The sequence below is a fragment of the Hesperophylax consimilis genome, chromosome 19, assembly GCF_061612785.1.
Source record: "Hesperophylax consimilis isolate HC1 chromosome 19, BYU_Hcon_1.0, whole genome shotgun sequence".
Taxonomy (NCBI): domain Eukaryota; kingdom Metazoa; phylum Arthropoda; class Insecta; order Trichoptera; family Limnephilidae; genus Hesperophylax; species Hesperophylax consimilis.
Window position 1 is genome coordinate 33,690,448 of NC_142854.1, and position 21,634 is coordinate 33,712,081.

The 21,634-nt window shown below is 33.5% G+C and overlaps 1 protein-coding gene across 1 annotated transcript in view; it reads left to right on the top strand.

Moving 5' to 3' along the window:
* The first annotated feature begins 6,742 nt into the window (after positions 1-6,742).
* Positions 6,743-21,634, top strand: part of LOC149415189 (uncharacterized) — a 30,050-nt gene continuing 15,158 nt past the window's right edge. The window contains exons 1-3 of the mRNA XM_089643035.1: positions 6,743-6,788; positions 8,159-8,321; positions 14,927-15,178. Of these exons, the coding sequence (XP_089499161.1) occupies positions 6,743-6,788; positions 8,159-8,321; positions 14,927-15,178 (461 nt within the window). The remainder of the gene's footprint in view (positions 6,789-8,158; positions 8,322-14,926; positions 15,179-21,634) is intronic.

The window sequence follows — 21,634 nt, forward strand, 5'->3', positions numbered from 1 at the left end:
TTTTTAGTGTCCTACAATTAATCCAATCAAAAGACACGTATTTGGCAATAGTTTCGTTAATTAAGGGGACAAGATGTAAATTTTCACAATTATGATCAAGTACATACTCAACAACATAATGAATTTCCAGAGCATTGATAGAAAAGTTTTCAGACGGGTTATTAAGGCAGTCTCTCTGTAATGTGTATTCACGCGATAAAATGTAATAATGCATGGGATCATATGGATCACCAATGCAAGGTGATTTACAATATTTCACTAAATATTTCAAGCCAATGATTACATTATTCAAAACAAAAGGAAAAAATAATGATTTTCAAACAAGAAACAATAAATATTCTTACACAAGGATGCATCGTTTTTTCGTGCGACGACTGAATTACTGCCGCCTGGTCCTACAGGAACCAGAAAGGAAAGGAATTAAAGATCTGCATAATTGATGAAGAAATTTTAGAATATTTTCAAGTAACATAGAACAGATGTTTACCTTTGTAATTTTCTTGACCCGTTAGTAGAAGGAACCACACCGCTGGTACATGGGATGATATTAGGTTCTGGAATAAACATTATATGTTATTCCAGAACAGAATTGGGTCAAGAAGATTACGAAGGTAAACATCTGTTCTATGTTACTTGAAAATATTCTAAAATTTCTTCATCAATTATGCAGATCTTTAATTCCTTTCCTTTCTGGTTCCTGTATGCATTGCTTTAAACATAGTTCGTGTACTAATCTAAGAATATTATTACTTTTCAAGTAACATTGAACAAATGTTTACCTTCACAATATTCCTCAATCCTTTTGGAAGAAGGATTTTTATGTTGTAAGACGTAATCATTGTCTTTGGTGACATCACACCGTCCTGTAATTTAGGGTGGACTGTCTACCAGTACAGTCCTTCACACAACAGAGCTTGATAATTTAATCTGCAGAGATTTTCACACTTCTTGACCTTTAGAAAGAACCACACCGCTGGTACATGGAATGATATTAAGTTCTGGAATAAACATTTTTATTGTTTTAACTAAAGTTCGTGTACTAATCTCAGAATATTATTCCTTTTCAAGTAACATTGAACAAATGTTTACCTTCATAATCTTCCTCAATCCTTTTGGAAGAAGGATTTTTATATTGCAAGACGTAATCATGGTCTTTGGTGACATCACACCGTCCTGTAATGTAGGGTGGACTGTCTGTCAGTACAGCCCTTCGCACAACAGAGCTTGATAATTTTACCTTCAGACATTTTCACAAAAAACAACTCATGAATTCACGACAACAAACAATCTGAATCTGTCAGAAGGACTCTACAATGGCGTCGCATGGTTTCCTGGGAAATGGAGCCTAGCCTCTCTTTCTGTCACACGGGTTTTATGCTGGGGAGAGTGAGAGACCAAACCACGACGGCTTTTCATTGGATAGTCGTGTGAAGACGTCATCAAAAAACCAAAAAAGTATCGGAGTTATACCCCCCTGAAGGGCGATTCTCGTTCTTTAAAGGCCTGTTTATAATAGGAATAAGCGGTAAGAATAGGCCGGTGCCGTAATCCGTAATATTTTAGATCATCGTTTATAATTGAAATAGGAATAGAATAGAATACGTCCATAGAAGTGACTATGCCGCTGTCACCTGTCAATTTCAACTGTCAACCGAGAGTATATTCTTCCTCCATCTTATAAAAGTAATATTGTTTTATATAAATAAATATTGAAACGATGGATTCATCAGATATTGTTGCATGTGGAATGTTTTTGTCAATTCTGGGGCTAGCATACGCTGCAATAGGAGACACAATTGGAATAAGGAAAAAACGACGTTGGAGTGTGCGTCCCATTAATCATAAAAAGAAGAAAACAGGACATTTCCATAATTTGTTAAAAGACATGGCGACGGTAGACAACGATCAATTTAAGAAATATACAAGAATGTCGCAGACCAATTTCTATAAATTGTTAGGACTTCTACAACACAAATATTACTGTTCGATTGTCAAATACATAAATAAACCATTCTTGTCAAATAGTAGATACCATAGAGTATCGATCGAAAATACATAAATCTCGGTTTATATCTCAGCTTTCTGTAATCCGTAACCGCAAAAGATAAAGTTGGACCATCTTTTCGGTTATGGAAAAAAATAAGAGATTATTGCCATCTATTATAAACGGTTACACAGGTTTCCTATCTTCCAACTTCTACGGCCAAGGGCTTTACGGCTTATTCTTACCGCTAAATGAAGAAATCACCTTGAAATACCTTTCAAACATAGATTTTAAAAAAGGACCAGGAATTGATAGGCTACCCGGAGTTTTTATACGCAACTGTAGTAAGTATATTTGTCTTCCGGTTTGCGCCATCTATAAAAAATCATTGACAGAAGGAACGTTTCCCCTCAAGTGGAAATCAGCAGTTATCACACCCATCTATAAAATCGGTGATAAGCATGACGTTAAAAACTACCGTCCAATTTCCCAACTTCCTATTTTAAGCAAAGTTCTAGAAAAAATTATCTTTGATCAATTATACTCGGCTATTTCCAGAATAATTACACCGAATCAGCACGAATTCATGAGAGGTCGGTCTACGACATCCAACCTGGCCCTTTTCATTAACTTCTTGCATGACAAGATGGATGACAAAGAGCAGGTTGATACTATGTATACAGACTTTTCTAAGGCTTTCGATCGCGTAATACACTCAATTCTTTTGAAAAAGCTTGTCTTATTTGGTATACACGGTGACCTATTTAGATGGATCAAATCTAACATTAGTAACCGTAATCAAGTAATCTTAATCAACGGTGTCTTCTCAAAATCCATCGAGGTAAAATCTGGTGTCCCCCAAGGATACCACCTATGTGGGATCATGTTTTCAAAATTCCAAATATGTACTTTATGCCGACGACATAAAAATATTCAAAGTTATTCGTTCTCTTTCTGACTGCGAAGCGTTACAGAGTGACCTAGATAGGCTTTGCAAGTATTGTAAAGTTAACTGTCTAGTTATAAACGTTTCTAAATGTCACACTATGACATTCACCAGAAATAAACTTGTAATTAAGTACTCATATTCACTCAACAATGAACCTGTCATCTCTAAAACGGAATGTAAAGACCTCGGCGTTTACCTTGATAGCAAACTTATATTTAATAAGCACATTGACTCAATCGTTAATAGGTCATATAAAATGCTTGGTTTCGTGCTACGTATAAGTAAAATATTCAGTAATTAGCGTACAATTGTAATGTTATATTTCGCATTAGTCAGAAGTACACTGGAATATGCATCGCCTATTTGGAATCCGCAATATAAACTTTACATAGATAGTATAGAACGAATCCAAAACAAATTTATAAAATATATTACCCACAGATTCAACAATAATTTTGGGTGTACATTTGAAACTTTGCAGCGAAGACGAGCAGTAGCTGACTCAATATTTATACACAGAATTTTAAACAATGAGATTGACTGTTCTGAACTTTTGTCCCTTATTAACATTAATATACCTTTGAGACGTACACGACATACAGTGCTATTCCACACGCTAAATTATAAAACAAATGCAGCATCTAATTCGACAATTAACCGAGCTCTTCATACTCTAAATAATATTTGTATTAACTCTAACATTGACATTTTTTCGGATTCACTGCCCAAATTCAAACGTGGCATCATGTCAATAATTCAAAGAATTCAATGCGCATACATACAGACACACACACACACACAAACACTCACACACACATTACACACGTCACACACACACCTATAAACTACACAAGTCACCTGGAAATTAAGGAATAAACATACCACTTAGCAGACATTACAAGGAAACATATCATAGGTACACAACATGAAGAATCTTATTCCTGTATATTGTTTCATCTCTGTAAATCATGTACTGTTTGTTTCAATAATATAAAATAAATAAATAAATACAAAAATAAACAGACCTTAAGCGATTATATATTTTTAATGATTTTATTGGTGTGGTAATTTATTGTTTTTTCCTGTTATTAAAAATAAATAGCTGTTTATTAATAAAAAAATATAGATAATATGCTCAGGTACCTACCGTTGTTTTCTTATTTAAATGCTTAGTAAAAAGCTTACGAGAAACATGTTTTTATTTATTTTCGAAATAGTGCATCACTGTCTAGAAGAGACGTTTTTACGATTTAATCTATGTGTATGAATCATCGGTGTTTGATCAAATAAATCGATAATTTCAATATAAAGTAACGTTTCAGAGAAAAAACGAAAAAAACATGAAGAACTAGATTGAGTTAGTATGTATTTTAATAAATGTTGTGAAAAACCTCGGTCATCAGCCCGATATATTCATTTTATATTGGGTTTTTATGTCCGTGAAGACGAAACATTATAGTATTTCTTTTATCAACTATTGATTTCACTGAAATATTATTATTTTAATTCATAGTCTAAGAAAATGGTCATACAGAGTAAACAATAAAAATATCATTGTCAGTATGAAAACATTGCTGTTTCCCATTTATTACAAATTAAAAGAACATTATTACCAAAATGCGGCCCAATGGATGTACAATATTCATATCCCCCCCCACCATCTTCGGAAAACAAAAAAAGCAGCATCTGTCCGCAGCTACTGAACCCCGTGCGATTACATCAATTAATCACTCGATTCTTTTGATGTTTCGTTCTCAATAAAATAATAATAAACATATATATTTGGATGATTTGTATAGCGCCGTTTTTGTGCAAAATCACCTCAAGGGGGTCAAACATGTAAATGTTTCGGTGCTGCACATCACTAGTTAGTAGGCACTTAACTAGTTTGTCAGAGTTCTGGAAATAAAATAAACTTAAGAAAGGTTCTAGGGCAAGTTTTTTACATTATTTTTTATAAATTTTTGTATTCTCATATTATTTGTTTTCAATTATTCATTTATTTGTATTAACTTCATTTGTATTATAAATTATTATCAGCAATAACTAGTCGCCTGTAATATCAATACAAATTGATAAATATCTCCCGAGTAAAAATAAATGCCGCCGACGAAAATTGCAAATGAATACTATAAAACGTACGTGCGTTAAAAAAATTCTTCAAAAAAATACTTGAATATTACTGAAGATATGGCAACACTTAGATTTCACCATAATCCCAAAAATTATTTTCTTTTCCGTATTATCTATGGAACTACTTCCGTTGAATGCTTGTCATTTTTTTGTTGGTTATGTCATTTGGTTTTCTTCCTTTAATCAATTTGTACGTCTTGACCTGAAACAATGAACCCTATTCTCAAGAAATCCTCATTAAAGTTAAAGTAAAACAGAACTACAAGATCCTTACTTAAAATCATGAATTCCACCGCCCTCAAGTTAGAGCCAGGCACAAGTGCCGAAGAAAGTGTTGCTATGATATATACGAAAATCGATAAAGACTATCCTTTAATGAAAAAAGAAAGCCCGGAATCCATTACCGAAACGAATTCAGGTATTTTGTTGTCTTTATTTGGAACACAACAATTATTGTTATACAGACCCAAAATTCAATTGCAAATAAAACTGCAGGTTTTTTTTACGTATCAACATGTTCATACCTACATCTCGATTCTTCATAATACGCTATTCTACTGGATTATGTTACTTTCGTTTATTTTATTTTCAGGCCGTATCTGCATTCTCGTATTGCTCATACCTACAATTAGATTCTACAAAATTTGCTGTTCTGCTGGGTTGTTATTTTAGTTTTATGATATAAACCTGACATCTCACTGGAACGTCTTTTCTGTGCGTTAGGCAGACGGGAAACTCTCTAACCTTAGGTTGAGCAACGTTTTGAAGTGGGTTTGGGAAGAGTGTGGTGGTAGGGACTTCTTTAATGCCTACCTTGAAGAGGTCTGCATTCGTTGATGTATTTGATTATTTTAAAGCGGAGTCAGTATATATATAGATTACGCGAGCACTCGCCATGTGTCCATTGTGCTTTTGCCATTTTTCCTCCTTCCTTTGGGCTTGTTTCTGGGTCCCGTGAGGAGCACTGTTTGAGTTTCATCGCATTTAAAAAAAAAAAATTCACTTATTTAACTAGAAAAAACTAAAATATATATTTTTTAATTACTTCACACGTAAATAGATTAAATAACAGTATTTGTCACTGTAATTGTTTGCTAATTGTGAATAAAAGTAAACAATGTTCTTTTAAATGTACCTCCCCTTTTTCGTTTTTGATTTTGTCTGGAAGGCAATTATATATGTCGCCCACCTCGTAACCAATACTGTTGCTGTGTAAAGTGTGTATGTATTTGGGACGTTTTAATGAATTATGTATTTGTATGAATGCGTTTATTATTTATTTTGTATTTAAGGAGACATGTAGGTATTATATTCATATAGTTTTCTTTATGAAAACAGTTTTGTTTCCATTTATCATTTTTGTGGATGTTAAAGGTTTGAAGTGAAATAGCTTTTTGATTACTTTGTTTTGTTTTACCTGTAGTTCATTTATGTTTCATTCTCAAATTTCAATCGAGTATTTTAAATGTTAATGTACGAAGCTATAATGTAGTCCTTTTAACATTTTATTTGGTAACATATATGATAACCGGCTAGCAGGGAGATTTTATCTTTATATGGTTGCAGAAGTCGTGAACGCCCGAGGAAGACATGGCACGATCGAGTGAATTAGATACTTGAGTCGTGCCATGTCAAGAGTCAGAATAATAGAAGAGTATGTATGAGAAGATATATGAATGTGCATGAGGCAAGAAGTGTGTGCCAAGACCGAGTTGTTTGGAGGTATGTTCTCTCTGTCTACCCCTTCGGGGAAACGGCGTGACGGTTAGTTACTTTTTAGTTTTATCTTTAATATCTTAAATATGCTGGTTAAATGTTTAATAGTTATTAATGATAAATTTATTACAATAAGTATTCGAAGTATTCGATTGGTTCTGTATGATGTTTTTAATTTATTTCCAAGTGTTTATAAATATTTTCATTAATTATCATCTACTTTTGTTTTAGTCTCTTTTCGTCTTAACTGCATCAATAAGTACACTCCATTAGTAAACTTTTCTTTTCACAAAATTGCTACCAGATTGTCTCTATACAGGTGAATTGGAGTTCAACGGAGCCTTCAAATCTCAAGGTGGTCACTAACAAACCAAGTGAAATTTCATATTCTGAAATGGATCTCAAGGTTCCTTGTATTAAAAAGGAATACTTTAAGCCTTCTGAAAGAATTCATGAAACGATGGATAAGCCAAATTTCCTCAATAATATTTTTGTAAACTCGTATTTACAGTATTAGCTACAGGTTTAAATAAAAGTTTAATCAAAATATATATTACTCTCCTGTCTTCAAGACCCCCTACACAGCATCCCTAAATATGACATAGGCCTCGGGGAAAATAATTTCCCTGCTTTTTAGAGTTAATGTAAAAAAACACGAATAGCTTAGACGTTTCATAGTAGTAATAGGCTACTCAAAGGGAAGTTTTCCACTTCACACGAGGACCTCCGAGCCTCTCCTGGATATTTAAAAAAAATATCTTCTATTTTATTATATACGATGTTGATATGATTGCCCAAATGACTCGGAAATATTTGCTAATAGCTGGAAGTTGAAGGTTGCCTGTGCATGTTTTCTACAGCGTACTATTAAAAGTCTAGCTGAGCAAAAAAACAAATAAAATAAAAATATATTTGATCACTTATGCTGCTAGACGGCTGTAATTGCACGAATACTTTATTAGTAAAGCGCACTTGAGGGAAAATAACACAAAAATACTGTGTAATGATTATAATCCATATCGGATGAGCGTGGCCTGGGGGCGGGCGGCCTGTCTTTGTTTTTTATACAAATATATGGATTCATCGAAGGAAACCATTCTCAAATTCGGAGAATAGTCATTTGCTTGTTCCGCGTGTTAACTATGATTTAATCCTATTGAATGCTCTTATGCATGATCAGCCTTCAGTTAAAACCGGTCTTGTACTCCAGTAAGAATAGTCATTTTACTCTGGATGAATCGATCGTGAAGCAAGTTTCTTTAATTAAAACAATGTGGGATAACTATACTTTCTCGGAGAGAAACGACTGTAATTTTTAATGTAATGCATAGTTCGACTCGGTATTTCAATATAGTATTATTCTTTTATTTTTTCAGGTAGCATTTATCTGGAGAATGTTCCCATCAAAGCAGAACCGGGAAGCCGTGTAAAGGGTGAAGCTAGTATTCCCTTTACGGAAATGGACATAGAACTCTCGGATGTTAAAAAGGAATTCTTAGAGCGCTCTGAAAGACACCAGGACAATTATCCAGACACCAGGTAAAACAGATTTTTTGTTTATTTAAATTAATAATGCGCGCTTTCCCAATTTTAGCGTTTATGTAAATCCTCTGTACTTGTGCTTATCTGTTATCCTTTTCAGACTTATTAACAAACTTGATGAAGCATCCTGGTGAAAAACGATACTCTCGTCGCCATTGTAATTAATTTTGCTCTCATGAACTAACGTTAGAACAGCACTTGCGTTCGCATAGTAGAAGAAAACCTTTTTCATATTCCAACTGTACATCTTCATGTGCTAGAAACACATATTTACGGCGTCACATGCTGACTCGCAGTCGAGCTAAACCTCTTTCGTGTCTCGTCTGCAACTATCCGAGTTCTCAAAAAGCCTCATGCTCACCCTCAGTAGTGAAAAACCCTTTTCGTGGACCGACCATAACTTTTCATGTTGTGGGAAGGGATATTTAAAAATTCACATATACATATATAAAAAACTTTTTTCATGTCCCGACTGCGACTTTTCTTGTTCTTAAAGGGGAAATTTAAAGAAACTAATGCCGATTCCAAGTGGAGAAAAACCGTCTTCATGTGCCAAATGCAACTATTCTTGTTTTCAAAGGTGAGGTTTAAAAAAACAAATGCAGATTCACAGTGGAGAAGAACATTTTTCGTCTTCTAACTGCAACTTCTCATGTTCTCGAAGAGGTTTATTAAAATTATTTGCTCACAGTAGAGAATTTATCTTTTTGATGCATGATGTTTTTTTTATTCGGGTATTTTGGCTTTCCCGACTTTGATTTTTACCCACAGTTGTGAAAAACCATTTTCATGTCTCGACTGCATCTATTCATTTTCACTCTAAAGTTATCTTCAAAGCGTCACGTCGTATGCTTAGTCACAGAAGACTTGTTTTATCCTCTTTATGTAATTATTCACCTTCAGTCACGTTTGCCTTGGTAATACACATACGGAATCATCAACAGAATGTCTCGGAACTGTTTCTAGGTCTAAAAGGTTTGAAGTAACACTAGAAAGCCACCAGCATTCAAAATTAAAATGTTAAAAATTGTGGACCCTTTTGATTTTCTACAATTTATCCTGAATCTTGTGGTAAAAGATTTGTTTTCATTTTTAAACAAAGTAACAAATATTTTCTAAAATCAAATTAATTGAGATTTTATTTACTGAATAATGTTTTTTACTGTGATTCCATCTAACGCAACTTTGTTCAGGCTCTTACTTGATTATTCTCTGTAATTTATAAATAATATGTCCTGCTGACAAAATGTTCTGCTGACAAACTGCTTTGGCAGTTTAGCGGGTGTAAATGATAAAAATTTTTTTTTTTAAATAAATGCTTTTGCTTTGCTTCATTCATTGATTGCGTATATACCCTTCACTTTCTGTAACTTTTAGTTTTTATCATTTCATGTTATATGTATTGCATAATTGAACAGTAGTCTGTTAGTAGAAAAAAATAAATAACAAAGAAATGGTTAATATTTTTGCACTTAAAAAAAGGGAATACCAAATAAGTGCCTCAACCGCATAAAAAAAAATAATGATTAAAAAAAAAACACCACCTATCTGTAATATTTGAAACTACCATCACATGCCATTATTCTATCAACTTCACAAAAGACACAATCAAACAAAATACACGACATCACCAAACTAATGGAAAAATAATTGTTTAAATTTAACGACTTGAATCTATAAAACTGAAGGCTTGGCAACATCTATTCGAACATTAAAATCGGGAAGAATTATAATTATACACTTTTTATTCGCTTCGGAGATCAGCTAACTCAGAGAGTGAAACGGAACATATTACTTTTCGTTCGGACGATCGATACAGGTGTAACCTATTCCTCAGTGAACCCGTGAAGGGGTTGTTAACGTTTATTACATTGTCTGACTTATTGAACTGCCTATAAATACATGACATACTTGCAAATTGATTTTACCCAAAAATGAAGACTGATTGTGTTAAAATTGTGAATTTAATTAAAAATCCTGGTATAATTACTAAATAAATCATTTGGTATAGATTTATGTCAATATATTATACCTGTCCAATATTTTGTTTTGTATGCAATGTTATCTAAGACAACCAACTGCAAGTAGTTTATCAGGAGGAACTTTGTTTAACAATATTATTCAATCCAACAAAAAATACAAATAAAAATCATGCACATAAAACCAACCCAACACGATTTTTTAGTGTAATGCAAGCAAGTCTTTATTTTATTTAGTTTTTCGCCCAGCTAGGCTTTAATATGTATTATGAAATCAGAATATACCTAATGAGCTATCGAAAACTATACACAATGGTTTTAAAGCATAAAATAACATTAAACAATATCAGTAAAACGTGTAACAGTAACTTGAACAATACAACATATCGTTGCTTCCACCGCAAAATTACCTAACTGACAATTTTCACTTTTTGGACTAATGATGCAAATTTGTCTGCAATTATGACCCTTACGTCCATACAAAATTATACAATAAACAAAAATATGGTTTTTAAAACATAATTCAAATACTAAATTACCTATCTGACAGCTTCTCATTTGTGCCTGCAAAATTATCTAACTGCCATTTTAACTTGAGAGATTTCACGCATTGTGTTGCGCTGCATTCAAACTCCAAAATTGTAATTTTAAATAAAATTTACCATGCAAAGTGAACTTTGACAAATATATAAGATATTTATAAATCCATTTTATACATGAAATACACTTATAACTAGTCAGTTATGTTTAAATATAACAATTTATTGAACTTGTCTGTTATAGATTTTTGCAAGTTAGAATATTTTTGCTACCGCCATTTTTTTAGCAGTTATCAAATTTTGCATCATACTTAATGAATGAGAATAACTTGTCTGCCGTTGATATTGAGCAACTTCTGCTGATGGATGATATTATTACATTTCCTTACGATGATCTTGGGAATGAATTAAATACTAATGAAATGATTATCACTGAGGAAAAAGTCTCTGAAAATCTAGATCCGGATAACGAAGCTGTACCAGAATGCAATATTTCATATAATTCTGAAAATAATAGAGAAAGATGTATCTGTTAACCTGGATTCTGATTACAAGGCTGCATTAGAATACAGTAGCTCAGATGATTCAAATTCTGATGGCGATGTCCCAAGGAAAACAATTTCCTCCAAGTACGAGTGTTGACAATATTGAAAATGTTAGTTCGGAAAATGATACTAACATAGTAACAATATCTACAAGAGAAACTAACAAAAGAATGAGAATGCAGGGAAAGGATTATATGGGTTTAAAAAACAAAATGATGGAAAATACTTGTTGAGTGAATCCCAGGCACCTATTTGTTCTTCCTGACTTCTAAAAACAAACATTGTCATGAATTTAATGATATTCACAGGCAACAAATGTTTACTTATTTTTGGTAAAATATGAACCGGGATATGAAAAAAATATATATCAGCTCTTTAACAGATAGTATTCCTACAAAGCGGCCTTCTGCCTGTGAGAGTCAAGAAGGCAATATTCTCACGTTTACTACTTGAAAAATGGTGAAGAAAAAAAGCAAGTTTGTAAGAAAACATTTGACAGTATTTTTGATTTAGATTCAGCTACTGTCACAAATTGGATTACAGCCTTCAAAAGTGGTATGCACACACACAAATCCAATTCGAAAGTCCCACTACGTAGACGCAATAATAATACAATTATGGAAGAAGGGCGAAATGTAATGATATATATTTTTTTTAAATCTACTGAAGCTTCTGTCACATTATTGCAGGGCATACGTTCACTATTGATATGCAAGCTGTAAAACTTGCCCCCTGTTTTGAAAGCAAGTGCATTTTATTATAAAACAAAACTTTGTGTCCACAATTATATAACATGGGAACAAAGGATTGCTACCTATGGGATGAGTGTGAAGGGGGTTTGATTGCCAATATATTTTCTACAATACTTATGAAAGTTTTAGAATCATACATAGCAGCAAACACCCAAACAAAAATATAGTTTTGTACACAGATGGTTGTGGTTATCAAAACAAAAACACAACTCTTTCAAACGCACTACTTAGATTAAGTTTAACTCACATTAATAAAGAAATAGAGCATAACTATTTAGAAAAGGGTCATACCCAAATGGAAGAACATAGCTGCCATAGTTTAATTGAACGAAAACTTAAAAATAACTAAATCTACTTCCCAACCGATTATCTGGGAGTATGCAGAGAAGCTAGAATTTCTCAACCCACTTCAGTATTTAAGTTACGAATATTTTTTGAATTATGACAATGTTAATGTCTATAGTTCAATTCGTCCAGGACATAGATGAGTTGACCCAACAGTAGAAGATTTAAGATGCTTGCAATATTTGGCTGGTAGACTTAACTTTAAACTTAATTATAATGATTCGTGGAAGCCATTATTAAAGCCACCAGTTTCAACCTTAAACGACTACGCTCAACCAGCACAGCTGTATAAGAGACAGATAAAAATTAAACAAAATAGAAAAATTCAACCACCTCCAGGATTTGAAAAGTGTCCTTCCGAAATTCTGTTGGGAGTTTTATGATAAACTTTTTCATTAAATATTATTTTAAATGTCATAGAACAGTGTTAATTTTTATATTATTTAATCAAAAATCATTATTATTTGATAGACCGAAGACGTCTAATTTCTTATTTTTTTGTTCATCTTGTTGTTGATTTATTTTATTTTCGTCACTTTAGTGTTATAAAACGAAAATTATGTAAATATTCTGTTCTGGAAGTACTACTAGGTCGTAAATTTTACGTGCAAAATTCCATAAGTGACAAAATTTTTCAATGCAAAAATACTTATCTAACACTGCCACTACACTGTTTAAAAAAAATATATTTTGTCCAAATAAAATATAATGAAAAAAATATTCATTAGATACGTCTTTTATTAAAATAAAAAAATCAGTCTAATTATAAAATGGGAAGGTTTTTTCGCTTTCCTGAAAAAGTACATTTTTGCAGTTAGGTAATTTTGCGGTGGAAGCAACGATATAAGAAAAATCAAAGTACATTACAAACGCTACTATAATAGTAGCATTTAACAAAGTGCTTGTTTGGATAACGCTTGGTTCTATAAATGGTCTCAAAAAATATAACAATAGTAATCCAAACTTGTTGCCTTGATCATGCATCTTATTGGTTATTGAGTGTGTCTCATAGTTGGTTGTATATGTATTGCAAGAAGAATGTTTCATTTTGCCTTGAATTCCTAGTCGGTACATGGAATTTAACAATGGGGACGATAGCATGGCTGTATTCCTAGTTGGTTCATGGCATTTAATAATGGGGACGATGGCATGGCTGTCAATTAAGTTGTTAATGACTCTTCCGTGTTACAACCAGATATATTGACATCCATATTTTTTTTATATTGAAATCCATAATTCAGACAACGTTTTTAGATACAATTGGGGCCTCAAACTAATAAATGTATTCAATTGGAATTTCGAGCTCAAAATTTTTGTACTTACATAAGAAATTTGTGCTGTACTCGTCGTTTATTGTTAGAGTAAACTTTACATAAATGAGACCAAATAATTGAATTATATTTTACTTGACTTCTATGAAATGAAATATAGAGCGTTTTCATACAATCTACAGACTTAAAATCACTGAAAGTTCTAAATACACATTTTTTCATTGTTTTGTTGTTCCAGGTAGAATCATTGTGGAGACTGTACCCATCAAGGCAAAACCGACACCCCCAGAAGAAGATGGAGGTGGAATCTCTTATACGGAAATAGACATAGAAGTTCCGGATATTAAAAAGGAATGCTTAGAGCAATATGATAATATTACCGAGACTGCTGCAGGTAAAATATTTTTTTATTTGTCTTAATTCGTTTTCATAATTTTCTGTCTTCATTATAGATACCTACTTAATGAACTTTTTCCACCATTTTTTTAGACATGCTAACGGACCTGAAAACGCATCCTGGAGAAAAACCTCATTCATGTTCTCATTGCAACTACTCCTGCTCGGAAAAATCACGTTTAACGAGGCACTTACGCACCCATACTGAAGAAAAACCTCATTCATGTTCCCATTGTAACTACTCTTGCTTAGACAAATCAAGTTTAACTAGGCACTTACGCACCCATACTGGAGAAAAACCTCATTTATGTTCTCATTGCAACTACTCCTGCTCAGAAAAATCACATTTGACAATGCACTTACGCACCCATACTGGAGAAAAACCTCATTCATGTTCTCATTGCAACTACTCCTGCTCGGAAAAATCGCGTTTAACGAGGCACTTACGCACCCATACTGAAGAAAAACCTTATTCATGTTCCCATTGTAACTACTCTTGCTCAGACAAATCAAGTTTAACTAGGCACTTACGCACCCATACTGGAGAAAAACCTCATTTATGTTCCCATTGCAACTACTCTTGCTTAGACAAATCAAGTTTAACTAGGCACTTACGCACCCATACTGGAGAAAAATCTCATTTATGTTCTCATTGCAACTACTCCTGCTCAGAAAAATCACATTTGACAGTGCACTTACGCACCCATACTGGAGAAAAACCTCATTCATGTTCTCATTGCAACTACTCCTGCTCGGAAAAATCGCGTTTAACGAGGCACTTACGCACCCATACTGAAGAAAAACCTTATTCATGTTCCCATTGTAACTACTCTTGCTCAGACAAATCAAGTTTAACTAGGCACTTACGCACCCATACTGGAGAAAAACCTCATTTATGTTCCCATTGCAACTACTCCTGCCCAGACAAATCACGTTTGACAATGCACTTACGCACCCACACTGGAGAAAAACCTCATTCATGTTCCCATTGTAACTACTCTTGCTCAGACAAATCAAGTTTAACTAGGCACTTACGCACCCATACTGGAGAAAAACCTCATTTATGTTCCCATTGTAACTACTCCTTCGCAGAAAAATCACGTTTAACAAGACACTTACGCAGACATACTGGAGAAAAACCTTTTTCATGTCCCCATTGTAACTATTCCTGCTCAAACAGGTCAGATTTAACAGTGCACTTACGCATACATACTGGAGAAAAACCTTATTTATGTTCCCATTGTAACTACTCCTGCTCAGAAAAATCACGTTTAACCGTGCACTTACGAACCCATACTGGAATAAAACCATATGCATGTTCCTACTGCAGCTATTCATGTTCTCGAAAAGTACATTTAAAAAGTCACATTCTCATCCATACTCGAGAAGTGTTGCCTCTGTAACTACTCCTGATAAAAATAAAAAAAACACATTTAAAATTCACCTACGCATTCATAGTGGAGAAAATCTCATTGTCACTACTTCTTTAAATCTGATTTTTGTTAACGAAAGCGTAGATTAAAAATGTCCGATCCAAAATATATTTATAACTTTGTAAATTGTCTCAAAGAACACAATGTGTGTCCTAGATCAATGTACTCGGGGCGTAAGCATGCAGACAATGATCAGGAAATAGTTGACCTCATTACTTAATATTTTTTAAGTGCTTATCAACAAAATTGTGATATTGTAATAATACCTGAAATTAAATCTTCAATATACAAGACGTCACATTTCTCTACATGTCATTAAGAAAAAAAATTCTTCATTATAAAATGGGATTACGTTTTGACAAAATTCCACCGGTATTCATAAAGGAATGTATTCATTGTATATCAGTTCCTCTTGAAAACATATTTGTGTTTAATCGGGCGATAAAATTTGTGTTTTAATAAAGACCAATTTTTATACTGTCTACCATTCCGAAAAAAATATTGTCTTAGATAACATTGCTGTTTAAATTAGGCATATGATTATCCGGTGACCGGATAAATCATCACAATGTTATATATATATATATATTTTTTTTTTTTTTCTTTGGTTTGTCAACAGTGATTCATATCAAAGCTCTCGAAATACAATTACATTAATTAAACTTGGTTAATACTATCACTAATTATAGACAAACACAACATTGATGAACACAACACTGTAAGTAAAGTCTAATGTACATATATGCACCTACATGCATGCATGTATACACACATACATACACTTACATATACATTTCATAACAGCAACAGTAATTATGTTTTAGATCAACACGATAGGTAGCTTTAAGTCTTGTTTACGTTTGATTTGAAGGTGGCCAGTGATGACATTGACAAATCAATGGGATGACTTTTATATGTCTCGTTAAAATAACGGTACATTCTCGGTAAAGGTGAGTCAAACCCCAGCTTAGTTTTATATTTTTTAATATGTAACGGAATATAATGTTTAAGTCGGCAACCAATTCTAGGAACGTTGAAAATAATTTGATAGAGTAAAAAAGGGCAGTTTATTAGAGCATTAACAATTTTGAAAAGAAAATTTAAATCAATATTTAGTCTTCTCTGTTCAAGGGTGCGTACATTGTAGAAATTTAGTCTATCGTTGTAATGAGGAAGTGATCGAGCTCGCTTATCACAATACGCTAGGTGGTACATAAAATGTTTTTGAACCCGCTCTATTCGCTGAATATGAACTTTGTAGGTCGGACTCCATATAGAACTTGCGTACTCCAACACGTTGTGGGTGAAGGAATTGTACAGCGTTATTTTGATTTGGGATTCTGAAAATTTTTACTATTTCGTTTGATAAATCCTAGCATTTTCAGGGATCTAGAAATAATGCTGTCGATATAAGGTGTGAAAGTTAGTTTTTTATCAAATATTACGCCTAGGTCCCGAATGGTTGTGACTTCCTGGAGTTTAGTACCGTCGACAAAATATTGAGTTGAAATAGAGTTGCGTTTACGTGTAAAAGTTATGTGGACACATTTTAAAGAATTCAGAAACATTCTATTGTCAATGCACCACTTAGAAACTCTGTTGATATAATTTTGAAGAAGTATTGAATCAAGTAATGTGTGGATAATTTTAAAAATCTTACAATCATCGGCGAACAATAAAATTTGAGAATCCAAAATAACATCGCACAAGTCATTTATAAAAACAAGGAACAAGATCGGGCTCAAATGGGACCCTCGAGGTACTCCAGACGGCACATCTAATCCTCTTGACTCATAACCATCAAATACTACTCTTTGTTCACGGTCAGTTAGATAGGAGTAAAACCAGTTTAGCAAGGTACCATGAACACCCATGCGTTTTAGTTTATGTATTAATAATCTGTGATTTACCTTATCAAAAGCCTTGCTAAAGTCAGTGTAGATGCTGTCTATCTGTTGACCTTTATCGACAGCTTCGGTTAAGGTAGTGACATAGCAAAGTAAATTAGAGGATGTAGATTTCTGGGAGAGAAATCCATGCTGTTTTGGAGTAATAAGATTTTTGAGATGATAATTCAGACTTGGACAAATTATTTTTTCGAAAATTTTAGCAAATGAACAGAGAATGGAGATGGGTCTATAGTTTGTGACGTCGTGAAGGTCGCCACTTTTAGGTATAGGTACAATATTTGCTTGTTTCCATCTTGTTGGGAAAACGGATGAAGACAACGATTTCCTGTAAATGATAGTCAGAGGGAGTGCGAGACTGTGTGCAAACTTTTTAATTAGGATAGGAGGAATTTTGTCGGGACCCGGACCTTTGCTCTGGTCGAGGTTAAGCATTGCTATTTTTATATCGTGCACACTAATATTTACTGTGTGCAGAACGCCGTTTGATTGATCAATTGAAACGGGATGAGGTTGAGTCTCTTCGTTGCCTCTTATGTTATCTTTCTCATATACTGATGAAAAGTGTTGGGCAAATAGTTCACTGCTTTCCTCGCCATTGGATGACTTTTTTCTCCATACGTCATATTTTGGGGGATAGTACTGTTATTTTTTTTCTTTTTTTTGATAAATCTTCAAAAAGTTTTAACGCTATTATGATTAACCAGACACGATTCGATTTGTTGAATATATTTAAAGTAGCAATTACTAATGAGTTTGGAACAACGGGTGCGTAAGAGTTCGTAAGAATTTCTATCACGAGGATTTTTATATTTTTTATAGAGAAGTCGAAATTTATTTTTTTCCTTAATAACTTTAACGTCTAAAAGTAACTAACTATCCAACTTATACGTCTTTAAAGTCCAGTGAGTACCAGTGGGGATTCTGCTTGTTACAATTTACAATTTTGGTTACGCATTTCTCAATTATACGATTCAGATGAGTGTAAAATATAGAAACCATATTGTCTACCGACATGAATTCAGGTAAAAGTAATGCCCAATCTAGTTCTTGTAATCCCGATTGAATTGAATGTTATCATTTTTGTTAAAATCATATTTAAGTAAGGTTTTATTTTTTAGCATTTTTTGTTAATTTTAAATCAAAACTCAGTCAATCTCTAAGGGTGGATGATGTACATCAATGCGAATTAAGATATCGGTACTTTGCCTGACTTGTAGTTCATGTGAATTGGATAAATCGAGATCTAAGATTCTACCGTTACTGTTTACAATGTCATTGAATTGATTGAGGTTATTTAGGGCAAGAAAGTTCACAAGATGGTTGCCGATGTCATTATTATAATTTTCTGGAGATAAGAAATGAGTCTGGTTAGGCTCATTGCGGGTCCAACGAATACCTGCCAGGTTGAAATCTCCTATAATTCATCACATCTTTAAAAAGTTGTAAAAATTCATGGAAAGTGATGAAACAAAAACTTTATTAACTGGGTTAAGTAGCTTACGTTAGGTTAGGTTAAAAAAAATTTCATTGTTTCTAATGACTTTACATCACTTTTTCAAAGTGTGTTGAATCGTCAATGTGTTGAGTTATCATGGAACTGATTATTCCAGAACAACACGGTTTTGTAACTGGCCGATCTGCCACAGCCATTATTTTATTATAATAGCATATATTCGTCTCGTACACAAGTAGATTCAATATATTCTGACTTTTCATAAGCTTTTGACAAAGCAAATTTTATCCCCTCGGGCTAAATTGTTTGTTTTTGGGAACAGCTCTCGTAGAAATCGTTGTCTCTCTTACTGTCATGGTGAGAAATATGATCTAAACCGTGCACCGTTAGAAAGAAAAAACACCACGCTTTATGTTCAAATCTAGAAGTTAACCACCTCAAATCCAGAAGAATCAAATTGTCCACCTCAGTAAAACCTATGTTTCCGACCGCAATTTAGAAAAAAAATTAAACTTGGATGTTTTATTAATTATGTTTATATAAAACGACAAATAACTAAGTAAACAATTACGTTTATGATACGTTTGTCAAATAAAAAGTGCGTGTTTTTCTTCTTTTTCGTTATCAGTAATTTAGTTCGAATAAACGTAAAACGTAAAACTTTTTATGTTAGGATTTAAAATTTTAAAATTTAAAAAATGATTAGTTTTTTTCTTAAAATAAAGTTTGAATGCGTTTTTCATATCCCTTCTAAAACAGTTTTTAGTTTCCGGAAACGTTCGGAAAAAATCCATTTATTTGATTTGATTGATTTCATATTTCAAAATCACAATTAACATATCATCTTGCTACTATTTTTCCTATAATTATTTATGAGCTAATTGTTGAGAGTTGATCACGTGCGTTGTGCAGGCTGTCTGCACGAAGCTAGTCAGTGTTTGATTATCTGACGGGCCATATTTTTCGCGGACGGACAGGAATTCTCTGCGGACCGGCAGTTGTTGGGAAACGTTGCTGTAAAGTATACAATAATACCCGATAAGTAAACTAAACGGAAAAATTTAATTGAGTGTGGAAATGGTTTTATTTTAACGCAGAATTACAATCAATTAACGGCAGTGACGAGATGTCAGAACACATTTTACATGGTGTTCTTTAATTAAAATCTGTTTACGAGTATTTTTTATAAAAAACGTCTCGGTACTAAACTGAGTAATAACTGAATTTACCCTATCGAAATTAAAAGTAAACTCCTGGTGATGATTTGGTGCGTTTTGGCAATATTTTAACTATTAAAACCGTGAACCTTAAAAGCCCTGAACGGAGCTATTCGAGAACAATTAGAAGCCGCGGGGGAAGATGTATGGAAAATGAATTAACGTACTTAATTTTTTAATTACATGTCCCGTTTCCCGTCTCATCAAATACCCCAAAAATCATAAACCGATCGTTATAACTGCATTAACAACACAAAAATAAAATAACAGTTCAATATGCACCGCCTTACATACAAATCATTTCAAAAGTTTGCTATACAAGGTGGCTGCTTGACAATATCCCCTATTTTGCTTCAATGGCATATAAAATAATTCTGAAATCGCACTAATGCTCTATCCCGGGCTTTTTAGGTCCATGATTGGAACTTTATCAATAAACAATACGCAGATATTAGAGGGTTAGTTGGACAAACCGCAACTCCAGAGACCGTCAGAAAACAACACTGCCGCTCTGCTTGACTTGTAGCGGCTTAAACATTTCAATTTAAGTTTGAACATCTCGAAAGTACATTGACAAGTGTGAACCTTCTTTTAAAACAGTTGGTCAACGTTGCTCTTGTTCGTTTTTGTCCAACAGACCATTTATGGCGAAATTGAGTTAAGTATGCAGTTGTTCTCATAAGGCATGTATTTATAAGACCAATTGAAAAAAAAAAAAATTTAATGTGTTTTCAAAACGCAGTGTGTTAGCCTATGTATGAAATTCAAACTCTCCATTACGGGCGTATTACTCTAATAGACAAAGCAGCCAATGGCAGCACAGCGGGAAGACCACGTGATTGCTGTTTTACCATACATTCGTTCGTTAGCGCAAAAAAAGTAAATGTCTTCGCTTGTGATTTTGCTATTTACAAAGTTATTTTAGTGGTTTTCTGGAAAATTTCAACAAACACAGTGCCTTAATATGTACGCTATAGAAAACAATAAAAAAATACATGGAAAATGCAACAGGTTAATAGTTTTTCATTATTTTATCAGAAAATTTTTTCAACTTATCGCCCGTTACAGCCCTGTACAGGGTGGTCATAAATACATAGTTTTTTTCTAATTTTTTGTACATAACATTTTATAATACATGCCAAATTCTACATTATTGTAAAATATCGTACTAACTAACTGACTTACCATTCCCCGCAAGGGTAGGCAGAGAGGACGGACAGCCAAAAAAACTCGGTCTTGGCACCCACTCCTTGCCTCATTCACATTCATACATCGTCTCATACATACTCTTCTATTATTCTGACTCTTGACATGGCCTGACTCGAGAATCTGATTCACTTGATCGTGCCATGTCTTCCACGGGCGTCCCCGACTTCTGCTACCATTCGTATTTGCATCATATATCCTCCTTACATTTCTTTCTTCTCTCATTCGCTCTACGTACCCAAACCATGTAAGCGTCCCTTTCTT